Source organism: Ambystoma mexicanum, chromosome 4p (assembly GCF_040938575.1).
Source record: "Ambystoma mexicanum isolate Mex_15411 chromosome 4p, UKY_AmexF1_1, whole genome shotgun sequence".
In the NCBI taxonomy this organism is placed as follows: domain Eukaryota; kingdom Metazoa; phylum Chordata; class Amphibia; order Caudata; family Ambystomatidae; genus Ambystoma; species Ambystoma mexicanum.
In genome coordinates, this window is record NC_090927.1 from 1,113,397,084 (window position 1) to 1,113,417,616 (window position 20,533).

Consider the following 20,533-nt stretch of genomic DNA (forward strand, 5'->3'; position numbering starts at 1 on the left):
TCCCGCTAGTATTGAAGTTGGGGTGTGTGTGCCCTTCAGAAATCTTGCATGGTGATAGGTCTTCCATTTGCATCCTACCTTTCTCCACATCAGATTGACACCATGATCTGTACTGTTGTCCCATCTCACTTAAACCTTGATGGTGTATAGTTGTCTCTGTTGCTGTCTTTCGCTGTGCTTCGACCCCATAGATGACAACCTCTTTGAGGCATGTTGAAAGGGGCTGATTCACAAAGAATCATGTTGTTGTGTATGGCTCCCATGGGAAGCCATTAGAAGCTATTGCCCTTGCTGATTGCTGTATCCTCTTACTGTGATGTCATGCAAGAGGATTGTGGAAATCATAACCAACTACTATGTCATCACAGCAGGGGGATATATGCAAGATATTTTCTTTTTCCTTTTTGGGTTGCTATGCTTTGAGGGGCGGCAGTGGAGCCTTATATTGTAAATGCTGTAAATCATTTCCTCATGACTTCCCTATGCAATCCTGCAATGCTGGTCAATAAGAGACATCCCAGCGCATGGAACCTTGATGCAGAACAGCCATCCACAGCATACAATCAGAGAGGGGTAGTTTTCATTTCCAGTGGAATATATCCATCGGGCGGCTGGCTATCCATCTATAATTAGGCTGTAATTGTGTTCCCTCTTGGCCGGAATAGGACAGAAAGGCCAACCAGTATGCTGTGAAGGCCATGTAGTAAATGCTCTGACTACGTGCCCACATATCCATGGTAAAGTGGATTTTTGCCCCACAGACTGGTGCAGTACCCTGTGACAAAATAACTATTCCTTACCAGAGTGCAGGCATGAGCAGTGGTTTCTTCACCTCGACTCAGCCCCACACTACTACTAAACCAGCAGTGATCCCAATCATAAAGGTAAAAAGGTGAAACAGGCACAACATGAATGGTACACTTCCTTTAACTCTTTCAGTTAGCATGGGCCGGGGGCAGGCTAAACTTTTCAAGTAAGGTGGGAGCCATCAAGGACATTTCCAAAAACAACAAACCTACTGTGGTACCAAAATAAAGAAATACCAAATCAAGGTTGTATAAAAATACAATAATTTAATCAAATTAAAAGGGCAAACTAATAGAAACATTAACAATCCACCCCCCTACGCAGGATTTTGGAGCAAAGGGACACTCCCTGTATGAAGACGGGGGGAACTAGGCAACTGTCTTTGTAGCAAAGTTCAATTTTAAAGAATTTGTTTTTAAACTGTAACGTCTGGGGCCTTAAATATCACCAGGACTCTTAAAACAAGGCTAGGATGAACGAATCCCTGTGAGTATTATTTTCTTTTTTTGGGGGCTCAACATCAGCTGGGCTTTTTGGCGTGTTCTTATGGTTTGAGTCAGTGTCAAGACGGTTGATTCCGATGCTTCCTAGTTGATTGAGTTGGTTCAATGTGGTTCTGAAGAACAAGCAGGCAGCGGTCAAGTTGGCAGCTTGAATTGATAAAATCAGCTCCATGTTGCCCAGAAATGCGCTGCAGTTGTGCAGCAGTGATCAACTTGGGATGACTGAGGAACAGGCAGGCGGTGGTGGAGGAGATGATGGCACAAATGCCTCAAAGCCATTTGAAATGCATGAAGTGTCAAAGGCAACTCTGGGGTCCTTGAAGTGGCTAGGAAATGACTCAAAAGTGGTTGAGTTGGCTCAAAAGTGGTTTAAGGTGGAAAACAGTTCCAATGCTGTTCCTTTGCTTCTGGGTGGCTTTAGGACCCTGTCCAGGGTCTCAGTGGATAAGGTCCTTCCTCTGCCCATCCGAACCAGGAAGGTTGCTAGAGAGAACTTGCAGTAGCTGCCTCTTCTAGTAGGCAGACCTTAGGGTGCCAGTCTACAGGCAGCAGAAAGGCATTGTCCAAACTGTGTCACTTCAAAAGTTCCTCTGAAGTGGTTGAGGGGAGGGTGTGATTCCCTCCTTGGAAAGCTTTATCTGCACCCCCATGGCTAAGCACTTTGGGAAAACTGTACCCCAATAAAGTTCCAGTGAAACCCTTTTTCTTACGAAGTCCAAAATTGTTTCCCATAGGGGGTAGTGTCCTACCCCCTTATGTACTAATTTGCCCAGCAGATTGGCCCATTTCAAGCCTTGTGTAAGGGGGCAATCTCAGCCGTTGTAACAAGAGTTTTGCCTTATGATGTCAGCCTCAGATTGCCTTGTCTACAGGAAGTGTGGAGAGAGCACAGGAGGTAAGTAAGGCCTAAACATTTTCAAGATGGCTGGACCATTACTATTGAAACAGAACCCCTCCTTAGTGTCTTAACACTTGCCCCTTTCCATGTCTGCCTTATTTCAAAGAGACTCCAGTCAATATCTTCATGGCGTGACTTCCCCAGTGTACTAGAAGCGTATACAAACCACAGACACTTACATGAGTCACTGGTTTTGCAAAACAATGCCCCAGATGGGTTTTTTGGCAATAAAGAACCGTATCACAATTACATCCAACCAAAATGTAGTCTTTTATTTATATTTTACCAATGACTTGGCCAACAGGCTTTTGGGGTGTACAGTTATATATAATTTGGATCATGGAAGCCCACTGCTGGGGTTAATTTAGAATCCAGTGTGCTGTTTGTTAGGAATGTACATGTACTCTGTTGCTGCCATGTTGCCAACCTACAGGGCAGTTGTTGGAGTGCTAGCAGACACCGCTCAGTCAAGAGAGCATGTACATTATACATTGCAAGTATGGAGCATTAAGAAAGTGAGTCCAGATTCGCAGAGCCCACTTTCCGAGACAGTGTTACCAGCATCATTTTGTGTTACAAAAATAAAAAAAAGAATGGGTTTGCCTACCTATGCAGATGGCATTTGGTCACGTATGTTCCCCTTTTAGCCATACCTTCGTCTTACAATTCCATTACCGCCTTGAGAGTGAAAAATCAGCACCAGGAACTTCCCAGCGGTGATCAGCTTTCCCCTAAACCACTGCAATCGAGGGTTTTCCACAAGAGAATGGCAAGCTGTCTATTGCCAACATTATAGCCAGGCTAACATTGTGAGGCTGGCTTCATGGACGATTACATGTTTTTAATGACTAGCATCAGGTTTTCCACATAGAGCCAGAGTTTCTGCAAAAGCCCCCAAAGCTGATTCATTTCACCTCCACTGTGGCCCATAGTTTCGTTGCAAGGGGTTAAAATGCTATGATGAACAGCAATGAAAACAGAGGGCACCCTTCCTGTGTTCCACTCTTCAATTCAAACAAACTTGAGATGGGGTCATTCATTACGACCAATGCTGTCAGGGTGGTGTACACCAGTTTTGTCAGCCCAAGTAAGTTTTGCCAATAGTAATCGTTACCATGATTGAGAATTTCTATTTTCACTCAATCCGATCAAAAGCCTTTTCTGCATCAAGCAACACCAAAGCCACTGGTTCTTTGCATTCCCTTCCTTTCAGCATAGTCTGCAGCAACCTCTGTGTGTTGTGCCTCACATTCCTGCTTTTGGCGAAGCCATATTGGTTCGCCTCCATTAGTTTGTTGAGTGCCTTACCCAGCTGTCTGGCTTGGACATTCCACAGCACGTTCTTATCTGTGTTTAGCTGCATGATCGGCCTATAGCTTCTGCCATCCAGTGAAGGTCTAGGTTCATATGGCTATGACCAGAGGTCAAGATACTCCTGTTGCTGAGTTCTGTGCAACCCCAGCAGATATCACGATGAAATCAAGTCTTGAGCATGTATAGTGAACGGGAACGTCGAAGGTCTAACCGTTCAGTACCAAAGCCTCCATGTGCCACATAATGCATGTTCACCAATCAGGTTCTTCAATCCATTGGCAGCCCTACTTGCACATACTTGCTCACTGTATGATATGATATGATATGTTATTTATAACATCGCGGACCCGGTGATCGAACCTGTATTGTTCTGTGTCATCTTGCTTCCAAGGCGAGCATGTTGCCGCTGAGCTGTCTTCCGAAGACTGAATGTGTCCTGTACGTATATAACTTTATATAATGTGTCCTGTATTTTAAAGTAGCATTAAAGCACTGTTGTACTGTGCTCTGAACATGCCAGGGCGAGCTTGCAGTGTATACCAACCTCGTGAACAAAATAACACAAACTGGGCTCCTGACAAACAAGCTTCTAGAAAACTGGAACATTGCCCTCTTTCTTTTATTGCCATGAAAATGGATCTGTCTTTTTTTGATTGGCAACAAAGGCTGTGCCAAGCACAAAACATGCTCAACTTCTTGCGTATGTCCTAATTGAGGGCTTGCCCTCTCTGTTGACCCACTTGCCAGAACAGTGCCCTTCGCGCAGACAAAGGCATCTCCAAAAGAGAGCACATATCCACTGCCAGAAAGCTAGCGCTCTGGCTCCCAATAAAAGAACGGGTGTATTCAAAGCGCTCACTCTTATCCGCAAATGCCTACACCGCCCAGCACCAGCCTACTTATCACAAAGGATTCACCCATCTACCTCAACCAGGCCGACAAGGACACCATACTCAAATATGCTAATAGTGCCCTTGGTAAAAAGAACCAGAGCAGGAGGTGCCAGCTTCCCCTACCTAGCGCCCCTTCACCGGAATGCCCTCCCACCAACCCTTCGAGCAGAAGAATCACTCCTAGCATTCCAGAAGGCCATGAAAACCACACTATTCACTTAACTAAGGACACACTAGTCTTATGTAATTCATGCTTACCTCATGTTGCAACCTTAAGTATGATATTCATGCATATATGAACTAAATGTCGAAATATCTATACTTAAATGTACTCCATCTATGATACCCATGTATATTGTACTAAATGCCAAATGCTTTCTATGACTACCCCACTTGTAACCCCCTGTAACTAGGCTCCCCTCAAGTAACAGCACCACTATGCCTATGGGCTGTTTTGTGCGCTATGCAAATGTAAAAATAAAATAAATAAATAAATATCATCACGGCTTCTTTGGCAGTGGCCAAGCTTGGTGATAAGCTCATCAGATGCAGGTGATTGCCAGAGGACGTAAAATAAGTTTCACTCAAGTGTTTTAGCATATCTTTGTTTCAGCCTATCCATGATTTTGTTTTTGATTTATTAGAGCCCGTCTATGTCTAAGGCAGAGGTGTTTCTGGGGGTAGGGGAAAGCAAGGGGGCTTCAGACGCGGGTGTTTTGGTTGCAGCCCCGGATAGAAGCTCTGGTGCTACAACCAAAAAGCTAGTTAGCCCCGAGTCCTGACAGTCCCGACATTAGCGTAGCCCCGGATCTTTTCCAGACCCAGCAACACCCCTGGTCTAAGGATACAGCAATTCCAGTTATATTATTTTTCGCTGTTAGAAATTCTCATGTTTCAGTTGACTAAATTAAATGCTGTGTTTGAAAGAAATCTCAGATCGGAAACACATTTACGAGACGCACAGTATATTTTACAGTGATAAAAATAGCCGAATTTAAGTTTTTTTATCAACACATATTGAGAGAGGCTATAATTAGTAACACTAAAATGTGCTTCCCGTAAAGGAGGCCACACAATTCCTCTTGGATCGCAAGTTGACCTTTATATTGTCTGCCAGGAAAGACATGCACTAGCTGCAGGGTGAATAGAATAGAGAGAAGGAGCTGGTGGGTGGGTGAGAGGGGAGAGAGGCACAGAGAGGTGGAATGCAGCCTATGGGGTGTCCACAGGTTTTTGGCAGACATCTCTTCGGTTTATGGCACGCTTTCATTTGAGCTCCTTTTACTGTCAGATGAATGTATGGAAAGAGAGCTTATTTCACACACCTGTGCCAAAGTCTTCAAAGGCCCAAACGCTGGCACTCAGTGGCTCAGAGAGGTGAAGCAAAATGGCCGGCAAGCAGGAGGAGAGATACCAAACCTCATAGATAGGTTGGCGCAAAGACATATAGCCAGAAACATATCATTCTATTACCGTTCATGTATGTAAATGTACACAAAAAATGTAAAGTGAGAATTATGAAGCTGCTTGGCGTCTTGGTTCACTTGTACTTGCTGCATTTCTATGAAGGATTTCAGCAAATTCCAGCTTCAGTCCTATGGCCTGCATTCAGTTCACCACACATGGCCTGGTCACTGAAAGGCGGGCTCTCTGAGGTATTTCCAAAGTACAGAATTTATTGCATGAAATGGCTTGGCTCAACATCATCCCCATCTCTTTTGATTGTGCTGCTAACCAAGTACAGGTTGACTCCTCTCTTTCTGACCACCCATTGCTTACTGATTCCCACCCCTGGTAACTGCCTTGATATCACCCTCCTACCCCCTGCCCTTCACTTCTTTTCCCTCTCCATTCGTCATTCTCCCACTGACCACTCACTCATTTACTTTCCTATCTCGGTACCTGCTCCCCTGGCACTCACCCCTCCTGCATCTATCACCAGGAGGAAGTTCAAACCCTGACTCCATGGCTCCACACCTGGTACAAGCCAAATCCTCCCTAGAAGTCCTCTCCCAACTGCTTTACTACTGCATTGGACACGGCTTTCTTGTGTGACCACCTCCAATTAGGATTGTGGAGCAGACACTCCACCGAAACCTCACTCACCCCCATCTCCAACTTGCTGACCACTAACCATAACTCTCACCATAACTCTCACCTATTCCCTCTTCACCATTCATAATCTACTAGATCATCCTGCAGGCTTTGGCACTATGGACCACACCTCTCCCCTTTAAACTGTTTACTCCCTTGGCTTTAAGCACACTGGAATTGCCTGGGTGGCCCCCTACCTCTGACCACTCCTTATCATGAAACTCAAACACGCCCTTCCCCATGTCCATCCTCTCGGTGTGTCTCCAGAATCTGTCCTTGGCCCACTCCTCTTCTCATGCTGCACCAACTTCCTGGGAAAACCCATCTCATTTGGCGTTCACCACCACACCTTTGCCATGGGACACAGATCTTCTTTTCCTTTTCCCCCCTTCATCCCTGATATCTCTCAACACATCACCAGATGCCTGATGGCTCTATGCTACCTGATTCTGAACTCCTCCAAAACAATTAACTTATATATTTAATATACTCAACGCTAACCCACTTTGGCATCTCCCTTCTCGTTTTCACTGGACATCCCCATACTCTTTCACCCAAAGCTCACAACCTCGGGCTCCTCTTTAACTATGACTTTAGGCTCCTGTAGTTCATCATGGCTGTTGCCACGGCTGCAAGGACTAACCTTCTCGATATTAGGAAAGGAGGCCCGACCTCAGCCACCAGTCATCCAAAACTCCAAGCACTACACGGTTGCTGAGCAAACTAGACTACTGCTCAAGCCTCCGCCTTGGCCTTCCTCTTTACCATTAACAAAGTCCTGAACGTTGCTATACGCAACTTCTCCAACCTACCTGGTTCCTCACGGCAAAGAATTGCCATCTAGCAATAGCGTAAAAGCCCTGACATTTTTTCTTTGTATTAATTAATAAAATAATGCTGGTTATTCTATTCCAGGAAGGGAAATCGGAATAAAACTCCATTCCAAAAGCATAATGGGCCTCATTACAAGTTTGGTGGTATTTTGGTGGTAAATCTGCCGAAATACCACTACACGGATTTACCGTTACTGCCACGTGGTCCGGTGGATTTACTGCTGGATTACAAGTGGTGATAGGCAGTGTTAGTCCCCATTTATCATAGTCCATAGGACTCCATGGGGATTTCTGCAGAATTACTGCCGGCAGTAATTCCATCGATTTGGCCAGTTTCTGGCAGTTTTTGGCAGGTTTTCCCTCCCCATTACCTCCAAACCCATAGTCGGTGGTGCGGTAATATGGCAGTAATGCAGTGGTAACTCTGTTACTACTGCATTACCACCGCTTTTGGCCGTACCGCCAAACTCATCCATTATACACCTGTGCCTAGCTGCATCAGTATCCTGATCTGCAGCACCTGCTCTCCAGTGGCACAGAGGAGGTTCAGAGGTCACAGGTGTCCTCTTGACAGTTGCAGTGACAGCCAAGTCTCTGCAGTGCAGGGGCTGCATTTAAAATGTACATCCCTCTTGCAAAAGCTACACAATTATGAGTCTACTGTTCTGGTGGCAGAGAAATCTTTAAATATAAGCCATACCTGAGTTATGATATGGTGGATGGTGTTTCTCATGATCATTACAGCCACAGCCATTTAAAATCACACATGTGTCAGCGTTGTGAGCATAGCTCACCTATGAAAGGATTATGTATATTCTCCCCAGACAGGCTGAACTGTAGCCTAGGGGATTGCCTCTCTTTGTTCCTTTGTGAGGTCAGGTATTATCCTCCAAATAGAGATAGCCACTCCACAGAACACTGTCCTGGGGACAGGAATCAAAGGGCACACCCATTCACAATGGGTGCTTCATATCCAAAATACTTTTGATTCAATTGAGATGGGAAGGGGCTGGGCTATTGTAGCCAGAGGGAGCTCTTTACAGCTGGAGGAAGGTTTCACATCTTGTCTTTCTATACCTCTATCTTTCCTTTCTGTCCCCTCCACTTCCCATAGCCCAATCACCTTGGGTGTGATGGCACGAGCCAAATTCCACGTATTACAATAACAGAGATTGGACCCCTAAAGCAAACTAACTTTAGTCGATCACCTGAGGACTTTTGACTTTGAAAGAAGGTGTTTCCCACCACTTCTTTGAATCATCTGTATACTTCAAACCTTCAATAAGATTTGTTGGACCCTGTTAGCAGAGCCCAGAGCAGTCCTTTCCAAAGTCCTCCGGTTGTGTGGTGAAGGCAGGTGTTCCAAGACAGAGGCAAGTCCTCTCCCCTAACTATCCCCATGGATAATTGGGAATAAACTGCTGCTCAAACAAGATTTGCATCTCTGCCAGCCACACTGCTGTCCAGGATGTCATTTTGCTGTAATAGCCCAGAGAAGTGTGTGCTGGCCTCCCCTGTGTTTGGGAACCCAGGAAAAGGGCCCATCTTGTCCCTGAGACCTTGGAGTGGACATCAAATCTTCAGAGAGCCAAGGCATCCAGGGTTCTTCCCATTTCACTGTTGAACCCCTGCAAGCTGTGATTCGAGCGAGTTTGACCAAGATCTAATAACCAGAACACTCCGGAGCTGTCTTAGGCACTATCTCAACTTCATACTGCTGTCTTGTACGTTCAAACCTATTCACTGATGCACCGCGCCATCTGAAAAGGCTGTTGTTGCCTTGGCTCGTACCAAGAAGTACTGCTATATCTGCACTGCTCGAACTGCCATTCAAACCTCCAGCTCTTCATCGCAAAAAGGGTCACTGATTGAACCAACCCTGTTAGTCTTCCTGAACTGTGTTCTTCGAGCCTCCACATTGAACCGATTCATCTGCGCATCCTGTCATCAGGACGTTCACCACCTGAACATCGCTTGAGTAACGTTTTGAACCACAGCCTTCTTCAGTTCAACCCTGCTTCGACATCTGCTTGCCATTGGACCTCAACGACTGCCACATACAAACCGCATCAAACTGCAAAATAGCACCCAGAAGCCTGGATGGCTGATGTCGAGTCAACAAGACCCTGCAAAGGTATTATTGACTGATATCTGCCCCCTGGTCCAATTTGGGCCCTAGAAACTAGCTATGTCACATTAATCGTTTTTCAGAACTCAAGAACATCTCCTTGTTGAACATTGAGGTTATTGTTGCATTTCCTCCCCTTGTTTCATGACCCAGAGTGCTACATCAATTCTATCTTTGCATATTATGTGTTCTTTCTTCGGGGGTGGGCTTTTACAGTGGTGCACACTTTATTATTGTTGCACATTTTGTGTTTAATTAAAGTATATATATTTTATTGAACCACAGTCCACGTTACCACAAAAGGTAAAGGAGGTATATGTCTTAACTGTGCCTGTACCTTTATGATTGTGTTTGCTTGGGGTGTGCATAAGTGTGAGGGCACAGAAGTCAATTCATCACACTCCCCTACCTCTACTCTCTGCCACCACGTTGTGTGGCTCACTATGCAAAAACGCTCTCTCTTTAAATTCCTACTTCTCGTCTGCAAGTTAATTCATGGTCTCATACCCCCATCTTGCATGGCCCTGGCTTCTCATTTCACCACTAAAACTCAGGACACCCGGTCCACTCTCTCTTCCTCTACTTTCTCTTCCTCCTCTTCTGCCACCCCTGGACCGTCTTCAGCAGTTTCTCCTCCTTTCTTCTTCTTTCCCCTCAATCCATGAAAGCCTTGTCAAAGAAGGTTCTCCCCTGCTCATCCAGAACCATCAATGACATATCAACACCATTTTCCCAGCCTTTGGCCGATTTCTGCAATCACTCCTTTGCCACTGGAACTTTCCTGTCCCTCTTAAGCAATCCCTTATGCACCCCCTTCTAAAGAAGCCCTCTGGCGATCCTTCCTCTCCGGCTAACTATTGCCCGATCTCCATCACACCTTTCCTGGGCAAGCTCCTGGAAAAGCTAGCCATCACCCAGCTTAATCTGCATACTGAATATGTTGGTTGTCTCCACGACCACCAGTCTGGCTTCACACCTGCCAGAAGCACGGAAACTGCTCTCCTGAACACCCATGAAGACTTCCTTTCTAATCTTGACTTTAATCTTCCTTCTGTCCTCATTCTCTTCGATCTATCCTCTGCTTTTGACACAGTCAACCATGCCATCCTGCTCAATCGCCTCTGCAACAACCTGGGTATCACTGGTCAGGCCCTGGCCTTGTTGACCTCCTTTCTCACTGTCCGACCCTCCAAGGTCCAAATGGGGTCCTTCCTCTCTTCTATCTCTCTCTCTACTTGTGGTGTTCCCCAGGTGTTTAACCTTTCTCCCTGGCATCTCTTGCACGATCTGAATGACACAAGGGCTAGTACAATCATTGTTTTGTCCTTCTTCTGTCCCCCCTCCTAGTCTTGTTGTGCCTAGAAACACTTGTGTACAGGCGCGTTATAAATTACTTATCAGATCATATCTCTACCAGCTGTACCACAACCTTCTAGTTCTTAGCCAATAGGGAAGGCTGCCGGCACTCTTGTAATTATCATACACACCATTGCTTTTTTTAAGCGCTTACCTTCTCCTCAATATATACAAATACAAATAGTTTGTTCTTTTATTGTTTTCTAGTAAAGAAAATGCCTGGCAGGCCTATGAGAGTACGCATTCGGTCGTCTGATGAAAAAGGTGCGGTGCAGGAGAGACCCTTGTACTCGGCGGGTAGCGAGCGGGCACGTAGAGCACAAAGTTATCTCTTTGGGACACGAGCGAGGAGTAGGAAGATGGACCTTACACCACTGAAAACAGATGATGTGAGCCCTGAGGTGAAACATGTTGGTAAGTTAAGTCATCTTTTTGACTGCTGGTTTGTTTGGAATGAACTTAGCGGTATTGCTGTGATTTGATTTATTTATACATTCTCGTGGGATTAGACAAGTCAAACCATTTTTAAACTGCAACAAACCGCAAAGGAAGCTCATCCGAGGATCCTAACAAAATTCCTTTCAGGGATTATTTTGATATTGATTTCACCCAGAATATGCCCACTAGGACATGCCAACTAGGACATAGTATGGGGGAGGATAGACCGTGGTAAGGTTTAACTATTTTATGTATGTTCACTTATTAGTGCCATCATGAATGTAATTTGGGGGCGGGGGTTGACCCATACACTTACTTTTACCATTAAAGTCCAGCAGCGATGGGAGACTAACAATTCCATGATACATCAGAAGAAGGCACAGAGGATCCGCATTTTAAAATCTTACAGCCAAACTATGAAACTTATTTCCATATGGATTTCCCCACTTACAGACCACTGAACATTCCCAATATCACTAAAGACCTGGTTATTTGATAAAGCATAACCACCTAGTTCGAAGCTTGTCTCCACGTAGACTTAACCCGCACCAGGTGAGAGCTTCCTCTACCGAGATCAATAAATATTACAACCTTTAGTGTTGGATTACTGCCAACAATGTTCACAACTGGATGGCAGCGATGGCAAGGGTTTCTGGGCACTGAATGGCATGATAGGGCCCCTTATGACAGTTTAGCCATTGAAGAGTACTGCCAAAGAATTGTCTTGCCGTCCCCAACCTGAACAAGGTGATAGCTTCCCCCTGAATACTTGGCTGGGTGCCAATAATGTCAACGCAAAGATGGCAGCCAAAGGTGTTGGCTTCTGGACTCCGAATTGCATAGCACAGCCTCTTATGGCAGCTTAACCAATGCACGCATTGGCAAAGATTTGCCCAAAGACAACACCGGTCCATATTGATATTTGAACTATTATATTTTCTCCTAGAGGGTCCATTGTGACATTTCCACAATGTTGCCAGTCCATAAAGTGGCTCCCCCTTGCTGCTTTCTGCTAGCTGATGTTAGTGCGATATTTACACTGTGCCTAGAGGGGGTCATTGTGACCCGGCCACCTGTCCATCGTGCTATTTCAAACTTCAGTAGTGCATACTGTGTTGTTTGCACTGTACTATTTGCTGGGATATTTTAAGTCCATGTTGGCACCTCAGCTATACATGTGCAGCAACCTGCTCAACACATTACTTTGCATCTATACTTTTTATTTATTTATTTATTTGCATTTTTAAATGCTACACACATGAACTAAACCGCTGGCTCGCGGCTGGTCTAAACCAGCTACCACTCCCTCCCCTGTTCACAGAAGCACCATGAGAACTCCTAACCTCTCTGGCAAGCTAGTCTAACACATTTTCAAGTTCACCAATCCTCATTTATGAAGATCCCTGATACACCTGCATCAGTTGCCCCTCCAAAATTCATCTAGAAACATACCAGCTCTCCGATCCTTACTGCTCATCTACATTCATCCTCACAGCCGGATAGATAGCACAGTGAGCTAAGTGCTCGCCCCTGATATTTGTGCGCAGCCTGCAGTGGCAGGTTTAAATCCCGGCAGGATCAACTCATCCTTCTGAGGTTGATACATTGAGTACCGCTCTGTGAAATAATAATGTCTTCTGTTATTTCAGCGCTCTGAGACCTATGGGTGCGTAGTGCTATATTAGAAATACATTATTATTAAAGCAATCTTTCATTGTTCTCTCGGCCCCTACTAATCATACCCAGCCCACTTTTCTTGAGGCTCCATAGAGGCAAGAGACCATGAACAGTTCAGAAGTGCGATGTTTAAAACCCAACAGCACATCACAATCCCTGCAAGTGTTAGGAACATGGCCGGAATGAGAGAAAATGCAAGAAGGGATGGATCTGCATTTCTTTGCATGCAATTACTAAATAACTTTTCCGACTTTTGAGCCCATATTCAGGTTTTGGGCAGTAGTTTTCATCTGAGAGTAACTATAGTAGTTACCTGGCAGTGTTATTGCCCTGCGAGGTGGGAGTTACCTGTGACCTCTAACCTGGTGTAAAGTAATGCCCATCATAGGCTTGCTGGCTGACCTGACTAAAGGTCTCTGCTGGTGGGAAAACCCACTGGTGGAAACCTCAAATCGGGTATGCTGGCCAATGTTGAGTGCACTTGCATTAAGAAAATGCACTTTCCCCCTGGTACTGCAAGACATTTGGAATTACAGAACAGGTAGGGCCAGGTGAAATACCCCAAGTTAAGACCTACCAAAGTCAGGTATTGCTCTCAAGTTGTTATGGGTGGCGGGAGTCCCTTTGACATCTGGCGCTCCAGGATCATGGGGGATTCCTTTATCTCCCACTATAGAGGGTACCATAATGGCCATCGAAACAGAAAAAGGGGGTGGCTGGGAATTGCTCTCTTCTTCTCAAGACCTAATTTCTACCCAGTGTGCCAGAAAAGTACCATATGAACCAGCCTTAATCCAACCGAGTGTGTTCAAGGCACCAGTCGCATATCCCTATTAGAACACTAATAATTGTTTAGAGTAAGGAGAGTTAGTAAGTCCCCGAGAGAGTTTAGAGGGCCTGCCTTTAGCGAAAACACTGCAGCATAAGAACTAAGTTTTAGATAGTACATGTTTTCAAGCAATATCACTAGCCTGGGGTTAAGGACACCTGGGTTAGGGAGGGGCTCCATTTATTTTTTTCGTTTTGCATTTATTTCAGCGCACAAAGCCTTGAGGCATCTAGGCACTACTCACAGTAACTGCTTAATACAGTTCTTAAGGTACGAGAACACGCATAAGGATTACAATGTGGTGGCGGGTGGTAGAAGCATACTTTGAAATGCCTCACCTCATGGTACGGGAGGCTTCATCAGGCATGCAGACAGCATAAAAGGCAAAATAGGTGTGAGTATACAGACTGGCAAAGCCTCACCTCATGGTACGAGGGGTTTCATCAGGCATGCAGACAGCATAAAAGGCAAAATAGGTGTGAGTATACAGACTGGCAAAGCCTCACCTCATGGTACTGGGGATACGTCAGGCATGCAGAGAAACATAGCATGGTAGAAAGTGTCAAAGTAGGTCAGCCTTACAGCACGTTGACATCAGGGTGTGTGGCCTAGCAGACAGGTAACATTGTGGTTCAAGTATCAAGGGAGAAGAGAGAAGTGTCAAGGACGAAGTTTAGAGTGTCCATGGGAGAAGAGAGAAGAAGGGATGGACGTAGCCCCTATAAAGTCTAAATAATTACCCTTTGATTGTCCTGGAGACCCTGTGATTCTGGGCCGTCTTGTGACATAGTGGATAATAAAAATATATCTAATTCCAGAAAAAAAATGCCAGAATGGGAAGACGGGCATTATTGACAGAAGAATACACTGGGTTCAAGGATCTGTTAAAGCTTTGATACAATTAGTAGGAGATTCCACCAACCACATTAGCAAGAGAGTTCCCCTTGCCCCCTTCAAGACCAGAAAAGTATTGTAGGGTTGATCTTTATTAGTACAATAGAAATGATAAGAAGGTGGTTCTTTGATGCTGTTTTACATGAAGTCCTGCCAAATGTTTTGAAAGAACCTATTTCGTAAACACAGAAGAACATTCCCAAAATCCAGGCTTTGTCCTTAATCCATCTAGCATGTAGACCATATATAACTTACTGCTACACAAGAATGTTGGCTAAATGCACATATGACCACCTAGCAGGAAGCAGGGTTAAACAAAACTCTCGACAGCATATTCCTCTGGGACACTTTTAATGCTAACTTTGTTTGCTTTAGATACCTTTTTTTCTTCTTGTTTTCTTCTTTGCACCCTTTAAGATATGCCATTCATTATAATTGTAACAATGCAATATTTCTCTTGGCACAAACATACATTTAATTTCTGTCAGATTCAATATTCTTGCTCAATTATAAAATGTACATTTTTACAAAATGATATTATGTTGAGATATTGTGCTTGATTTTGCGAAATAAGTTCCCACCTTTTACTACAAATATAAAATGTAAAGATGAATTCAAATACATTTTATTTAAAAAATATTAAATGTACTAAGTGACACATATTTAGCACATATATTAAAATATTAGACATTTCTCAGAATAGTCCACTGCTACTTAAAGTACTCACTTTTTCATTTTAGAGAATTGTATTGGATACCCCTCTCTGTGAAACCTCCCTATCTGAACTAGCTTGAAAGCATCTCTTGAGCAGTTGCAAATTGGAACACACACACACACCTAAACACTGAAATCTCTGGCTCATAGAAATCTTTATAGACAATAATTTAAAACACATAGGTATAAAATGCAACCAGAAAGAATATCAACATAGCATTCGTATTAAAGAAACTTAGAAAGTTGATAGTTGCAGCCAATAAAATTAGAAAATACTTCAAAACACATTAGTATAAATTAAAATTAAACAGAATATCAACATCACCTACATGTTAAAAGAAACCAATATAAATACTCATGGAAACACCTAACGAACAATTGTTTTCTTTTTCTTTATTGTGATATTGGTTGCTCTTACTCAACCTTACACAGAATTACAAGAGATTGAAGAAAAATAGAAAAAATTAAAACACAAAAAAGAAGATCTTTCCAAACATAATCATCATACATTTAAAAATAGAATAAAAAAGCTAAAATGACAAACAACAAGAGCTAATACATTCCAATCAAATATTACAGTTAGATAGAAGACAAAATGGAAACAGTTCTATTTTTCACAGACTCAGAACAAAGAGGTACATTAAATTAAGTTCCTCACCACCAAATACGCACCAAACCAGCTTAGTGAAGGATCTTTATCACAGAATGGTCACAGCAGTTTCATCACCTCCCGAGATATGTCTCAAAAAGTCCCCCGAGTCTAAGTAAGCAGAATTATGGATAGACCGGCCCAACCACATTCTCTGTATTTGCAAGAACGGACATGCCACCAGGACTTGCTCCCTGGTCTGTAACAACCTCCTCGTTCTTACAGAGAGCACAACCTTTTGGACTGTCCTCGCTTGCCAATTTGACTGCGCATATTTCACCCGTGGGCAGCAAGTTTAGTCTGTATCTTAAAAATTGAAGACTCCAATAACCATTGGGGAACTTCTTCAGATAATTTGGAATAACCCCCAAAGGCTTATCACAAGGTGACAAACTCTTGTACAGTTTATAGGATCTCATCCTTGTAATAATTGACATCTAGTCGTGTTTATGTTGGAGTGTTTTTGACTGCCTCATAGTTGCAAACTAAATGACTTACTGTTAATTCCATTCTCACAAATATCAACTCAGCACACGTTCTGAAGTTAGCCACAGATGTAACTGCTGGCCGGTTACAGGCTTGTGCAAGATCCTCATACAGGGAACCCTCTGGCGAGTCCAGCAGTTTTCTGTACAAAGACAAGATCCTCCAATCCAAGTGACAGCCCAATGATGTTAGACACAGTTCCAATCTGAGTGCTGGAATTGGTAAGCAATCTGGCAGCTTCAACACCCACTTCCGCACCCATGACTCGACTCTATCATACAGTAATGCTCTCGTTTTGTGGCTGATTTCCATGCCATATAATACTTTCGGTACCACTTTCATCTAGTAGTAGGTTAATAATGGAAAAAGTGAAAAGCAGCAATATCTGACCTGGATTTTCCTCATCTGGGCAGTGGCCTGGGTTGCCTTACTCAAGATGTGTAACAAAGAGGCACCCATATTATCAGTCGAATCCAGTGAAAGTACAAGTTTGTGAACCCCAGGGTGGGAGTTATTGTCTGACTTCCCACTACTCATGTGAACACCATTTTTAATTTATTTTTAGGAGCACAGGTGAATCTAATAACATATGTTTTACTCTCACTGATACTTAATTCACAATTATTGCATACTCCTGTATCAAAGACAATTGTTTTTGTAGACCCACTTGAGTCCTGTCAAGAAGGAGCAGGTCATCTGCATATGTAATGTACAGAAACGAAATAGTAGAGATCCTCGAGGAGCGTAGGTGGATCTTGACAAGTGCTCTCCCAAATCAGACAAGAAGAGGTTGAACAGACAGCGAGCCAAAACACAGCCCTGATGGAGGTCCCTCCTAGAACAAAAGCTCTCTGTCAGTGCACCCTGTCCATTCAACTTAACTTGGAGAAATGTGTTCTCGTGTAAATGAACCAAGATGAAAAGTGGGGCCGATGGAATTTGTCAATCTCTCAATTTTGACCATAAAAGACTTTGATTTATACAATCGAAGGCCTGGGTGTAATCTATGGCTGCCATATACAAAGTCAGAGTTGCAGCCCTTGCAGACTCCTCCTTCAAACAACAGACCATCATACCATTCAATTCTGTTCCGAGCCCCTTTCGGAAACCGGCTTGATATTTTTGCAATCGATTCGATGAAAAATAGAACAATTGAACAATTATAAGCAACACATTTTAAATAAATAGCAGGAATAATTTCAGTACTGTATTGATAGACAAGGATTATGCCATTATTAACTAATTTTACTAGCATTAAACTGCTCCAAATATTTATATTGTGGACACATCATACTCCTCTCTGATAGACCAATGGATGACCACATTAACATTCACTGGGTGGGTCAGTTCATGCTTGTCTAAAAAGTCTGCTTTTAAAAAAAGAGCAAAACAGAAACAGCAAGACAAAAACAACACATACTGCTCAATTGGCTTTGTACTGCAACATCCACAATAATGCTTGGAAAATATTTACATGACCATTTTATATTCAATGTAAACAAAGGAGCTAGATGGATACTATCAACAGTTAGACCAAGGAAGACATTATTTTAAGAACATACAAATGTATTCAAAATAAGATAAAAACATACACAATATAAACAATGTTCTTTTCATATCAAAAGCTTTCTTAATTATTACTTATACTACTGGGTGATTGGAACATCTTGGTAGACAACTCCTCCAAACCTGACTCTAGTGTAGTGTGGGGGCTCTTGGAGAACCACGATCTTCATCCCTTAAGGACATTTTATTCCCATTTAAAGGGACACTGTCTAGATGTCATTATTGCTAGGACTATGTCCTGCTGAAGGAAATGCAACCAATTCATTGGTCAGATCATTTTGTACAATTCCTTTCACTTACCTCATACAATTACTATAAGATTAGCACTAACGACAGATCTACCCTTACATGGAAAATTAAGGATTTAGATAAAATTACTGGAGATGAAATTAAAAAGGCCTTGAGCATCTTTGACTCACAGCTCTCTAGTGATGATTTCTTTGATGCTGGAGCTAATATCCTTTATTTTGTAGAGAAATAAAGTGCATACATTATTAAAAACTATTATAAAACAAAACAATAGTCTTTGTGACAAATAAACTCCTCAATATTAGGAGACTGAATATAGAGTTCATTCAGTTAGTTCGACAACAATATATATATATTCATTATAATCTCATTGTTGTTAGACAAAATTCATTAGCATTAGTAGATGGTTTCTAGATATATTATTGCTAGACCTTGGGACTCAACATGTTTCTGTCCTCTACTTTGGTTTGGGACATTCGTCAGGGGATGTCACTTGGGCTATAGTTATACTAAAAAACACACTTGATCTTTGTCATTGAAGTATTTTTCTTGTTATAGTTGGAGTAACTGTTGATAAAAGTAGAACACATGGTAAGCTTTAATTGCTACAGTTCCTGATGACAAATTATAGTTGTCAATGCTGAGAGGCTGGTATAAATATTACCTGCTTCGGCGTGTGGATCTAGTCCTAATTGAGGTTTCCTTCATTAGTCAGTTATACCATCAATGGAAGTGGAACAACATGTTCAAGTTGCAATCTGTGAAAAACATGTGGATTGCGTTTAGAGACTAGGGGCCTTGTTACGACCCTGGCATTAACAATGGCGCTATTAGCGCCATGGTTGACGTCAGTATTTTACCAACTCCGCCATGGTGAATGGCGGAATTACCACCCCATTCCAAGGTTGGCAGGGCGGTAATTCCCCATTCACCATTGGCCCTTCCCCATTACCATTTTTGCCCCCATAGGGCTCAATGGGAATGGGGAAGGCGGTAATTACGGTACCGCAAATTGCGGTACCGTAATTACCTCGAAATTCCCTTTGCAGGTGCCTTCCTTAACGGCTGGTAAAAACAGCCGTTAAGGCCGGGACCCACAAAGGGACCTCGTAATTAGGCGGTAAGGGTTTAATGGCGCCGTCACCTTTTACGGCACCGTTAACCCCTTACCGCCTAGGTCGTAATGAGGCCCTACGTATTCTAACACTAGATTATCCCTCTCCGGGTTTCTCTCATAGACAATTTCCTTTAGGGCTTACCTCTTGGTTTGGGTTGTGTCTTTAATCGGTAAGTGTTGGAACAGGTTGTCCAATCTGTACCAATGTTCTCAGTGTTGGTTATCACAGTGTATTTGCTTAGTACTGAGCTGTTAGAGTAGTCTTGCACCTGTTGTAAAATGCAAGACTGTGTAAGTCTCTATTTACAATAGGGCCCAGTTCCTAAGTTTTAGTAATATAAATATTCTTACTTTGAATGAGGATGAATATTAGGTTAATTCCACAAAGAATGAAAAATGTTGCGGATGATGTTGCTGGGGATAACTTTTCAGTAGTTTTACTAGAGTCCTGGCTGGATTCCGATCAGGATAATGTACTCAAAGTTTGGTCTGGAGGATAATATATAGAGCGCAAATCATTAATGGAAGATTACTACGTTCGAAAAAATAGCGTCTCTATGCATGCAGCTGGAAAAATTCGCAGTCGCAAAGTGTGCATTTACCTGTTGTTAATATTTAAAGATCTGTAAGTGCAGCAAAGCTCTCAATAAGGATGGCAGCCGGATGGAATCTATAGAATGGTTCTGAACGAGGTTAGGGAACACTTGTGGTGATTAATATAACCTCGTAAGGATAGTGACCTCCATTTTGATAGAACTAGTAAGTAGGGAAGTCCTTATTTTAGTGTGCGTAAACCGCCGGAAAACACTGAAAAACACTGAACTAGTCTGGTAAAGGGCGATAGTTTAGTGAAAAACATATTCTTATAATTGTCTCAACATTAACTAATTAGATCTAGTGGATGTGGGAATTTAGAAAGTTAAAAAATATCTGATAATAGATATTTGAATACACTGCTAGCAACAGTGAATAGAACCGCCATCTTAGGGCGGGTAGAGACGAAACAAATGTGAGATGAAAAAATGAAAAAAGTCCTTAGTGAGAACACCTACTATAAAAGTCAGGAGTTGAACAGACACAGATAAACC

General features: G+C 43.0%; 1 protein-coding gene across 1 annotated transcript in view; it reads left to right on the forward strand.

Moving 5' to 3' along the window:
• The window catches only part of FNDC1 (fibronectin type III domain containing 1), a 962,270-nt gene that overhangs the window by 168,516 nt on the left and 773,221 nt on the right, over positions 1-20,533 (forward strand). The window contains exon 2 of the mRNA XM_069606705.1: positions 11,034-11,240. Within this exon, the coding sequence (XP_069462806.1) occupies positions 11,034-11,240 (207 nt within the window). The remainder of the gene's footprint in view (positions 1-11,033; positions 11,241-20,533) is intronic.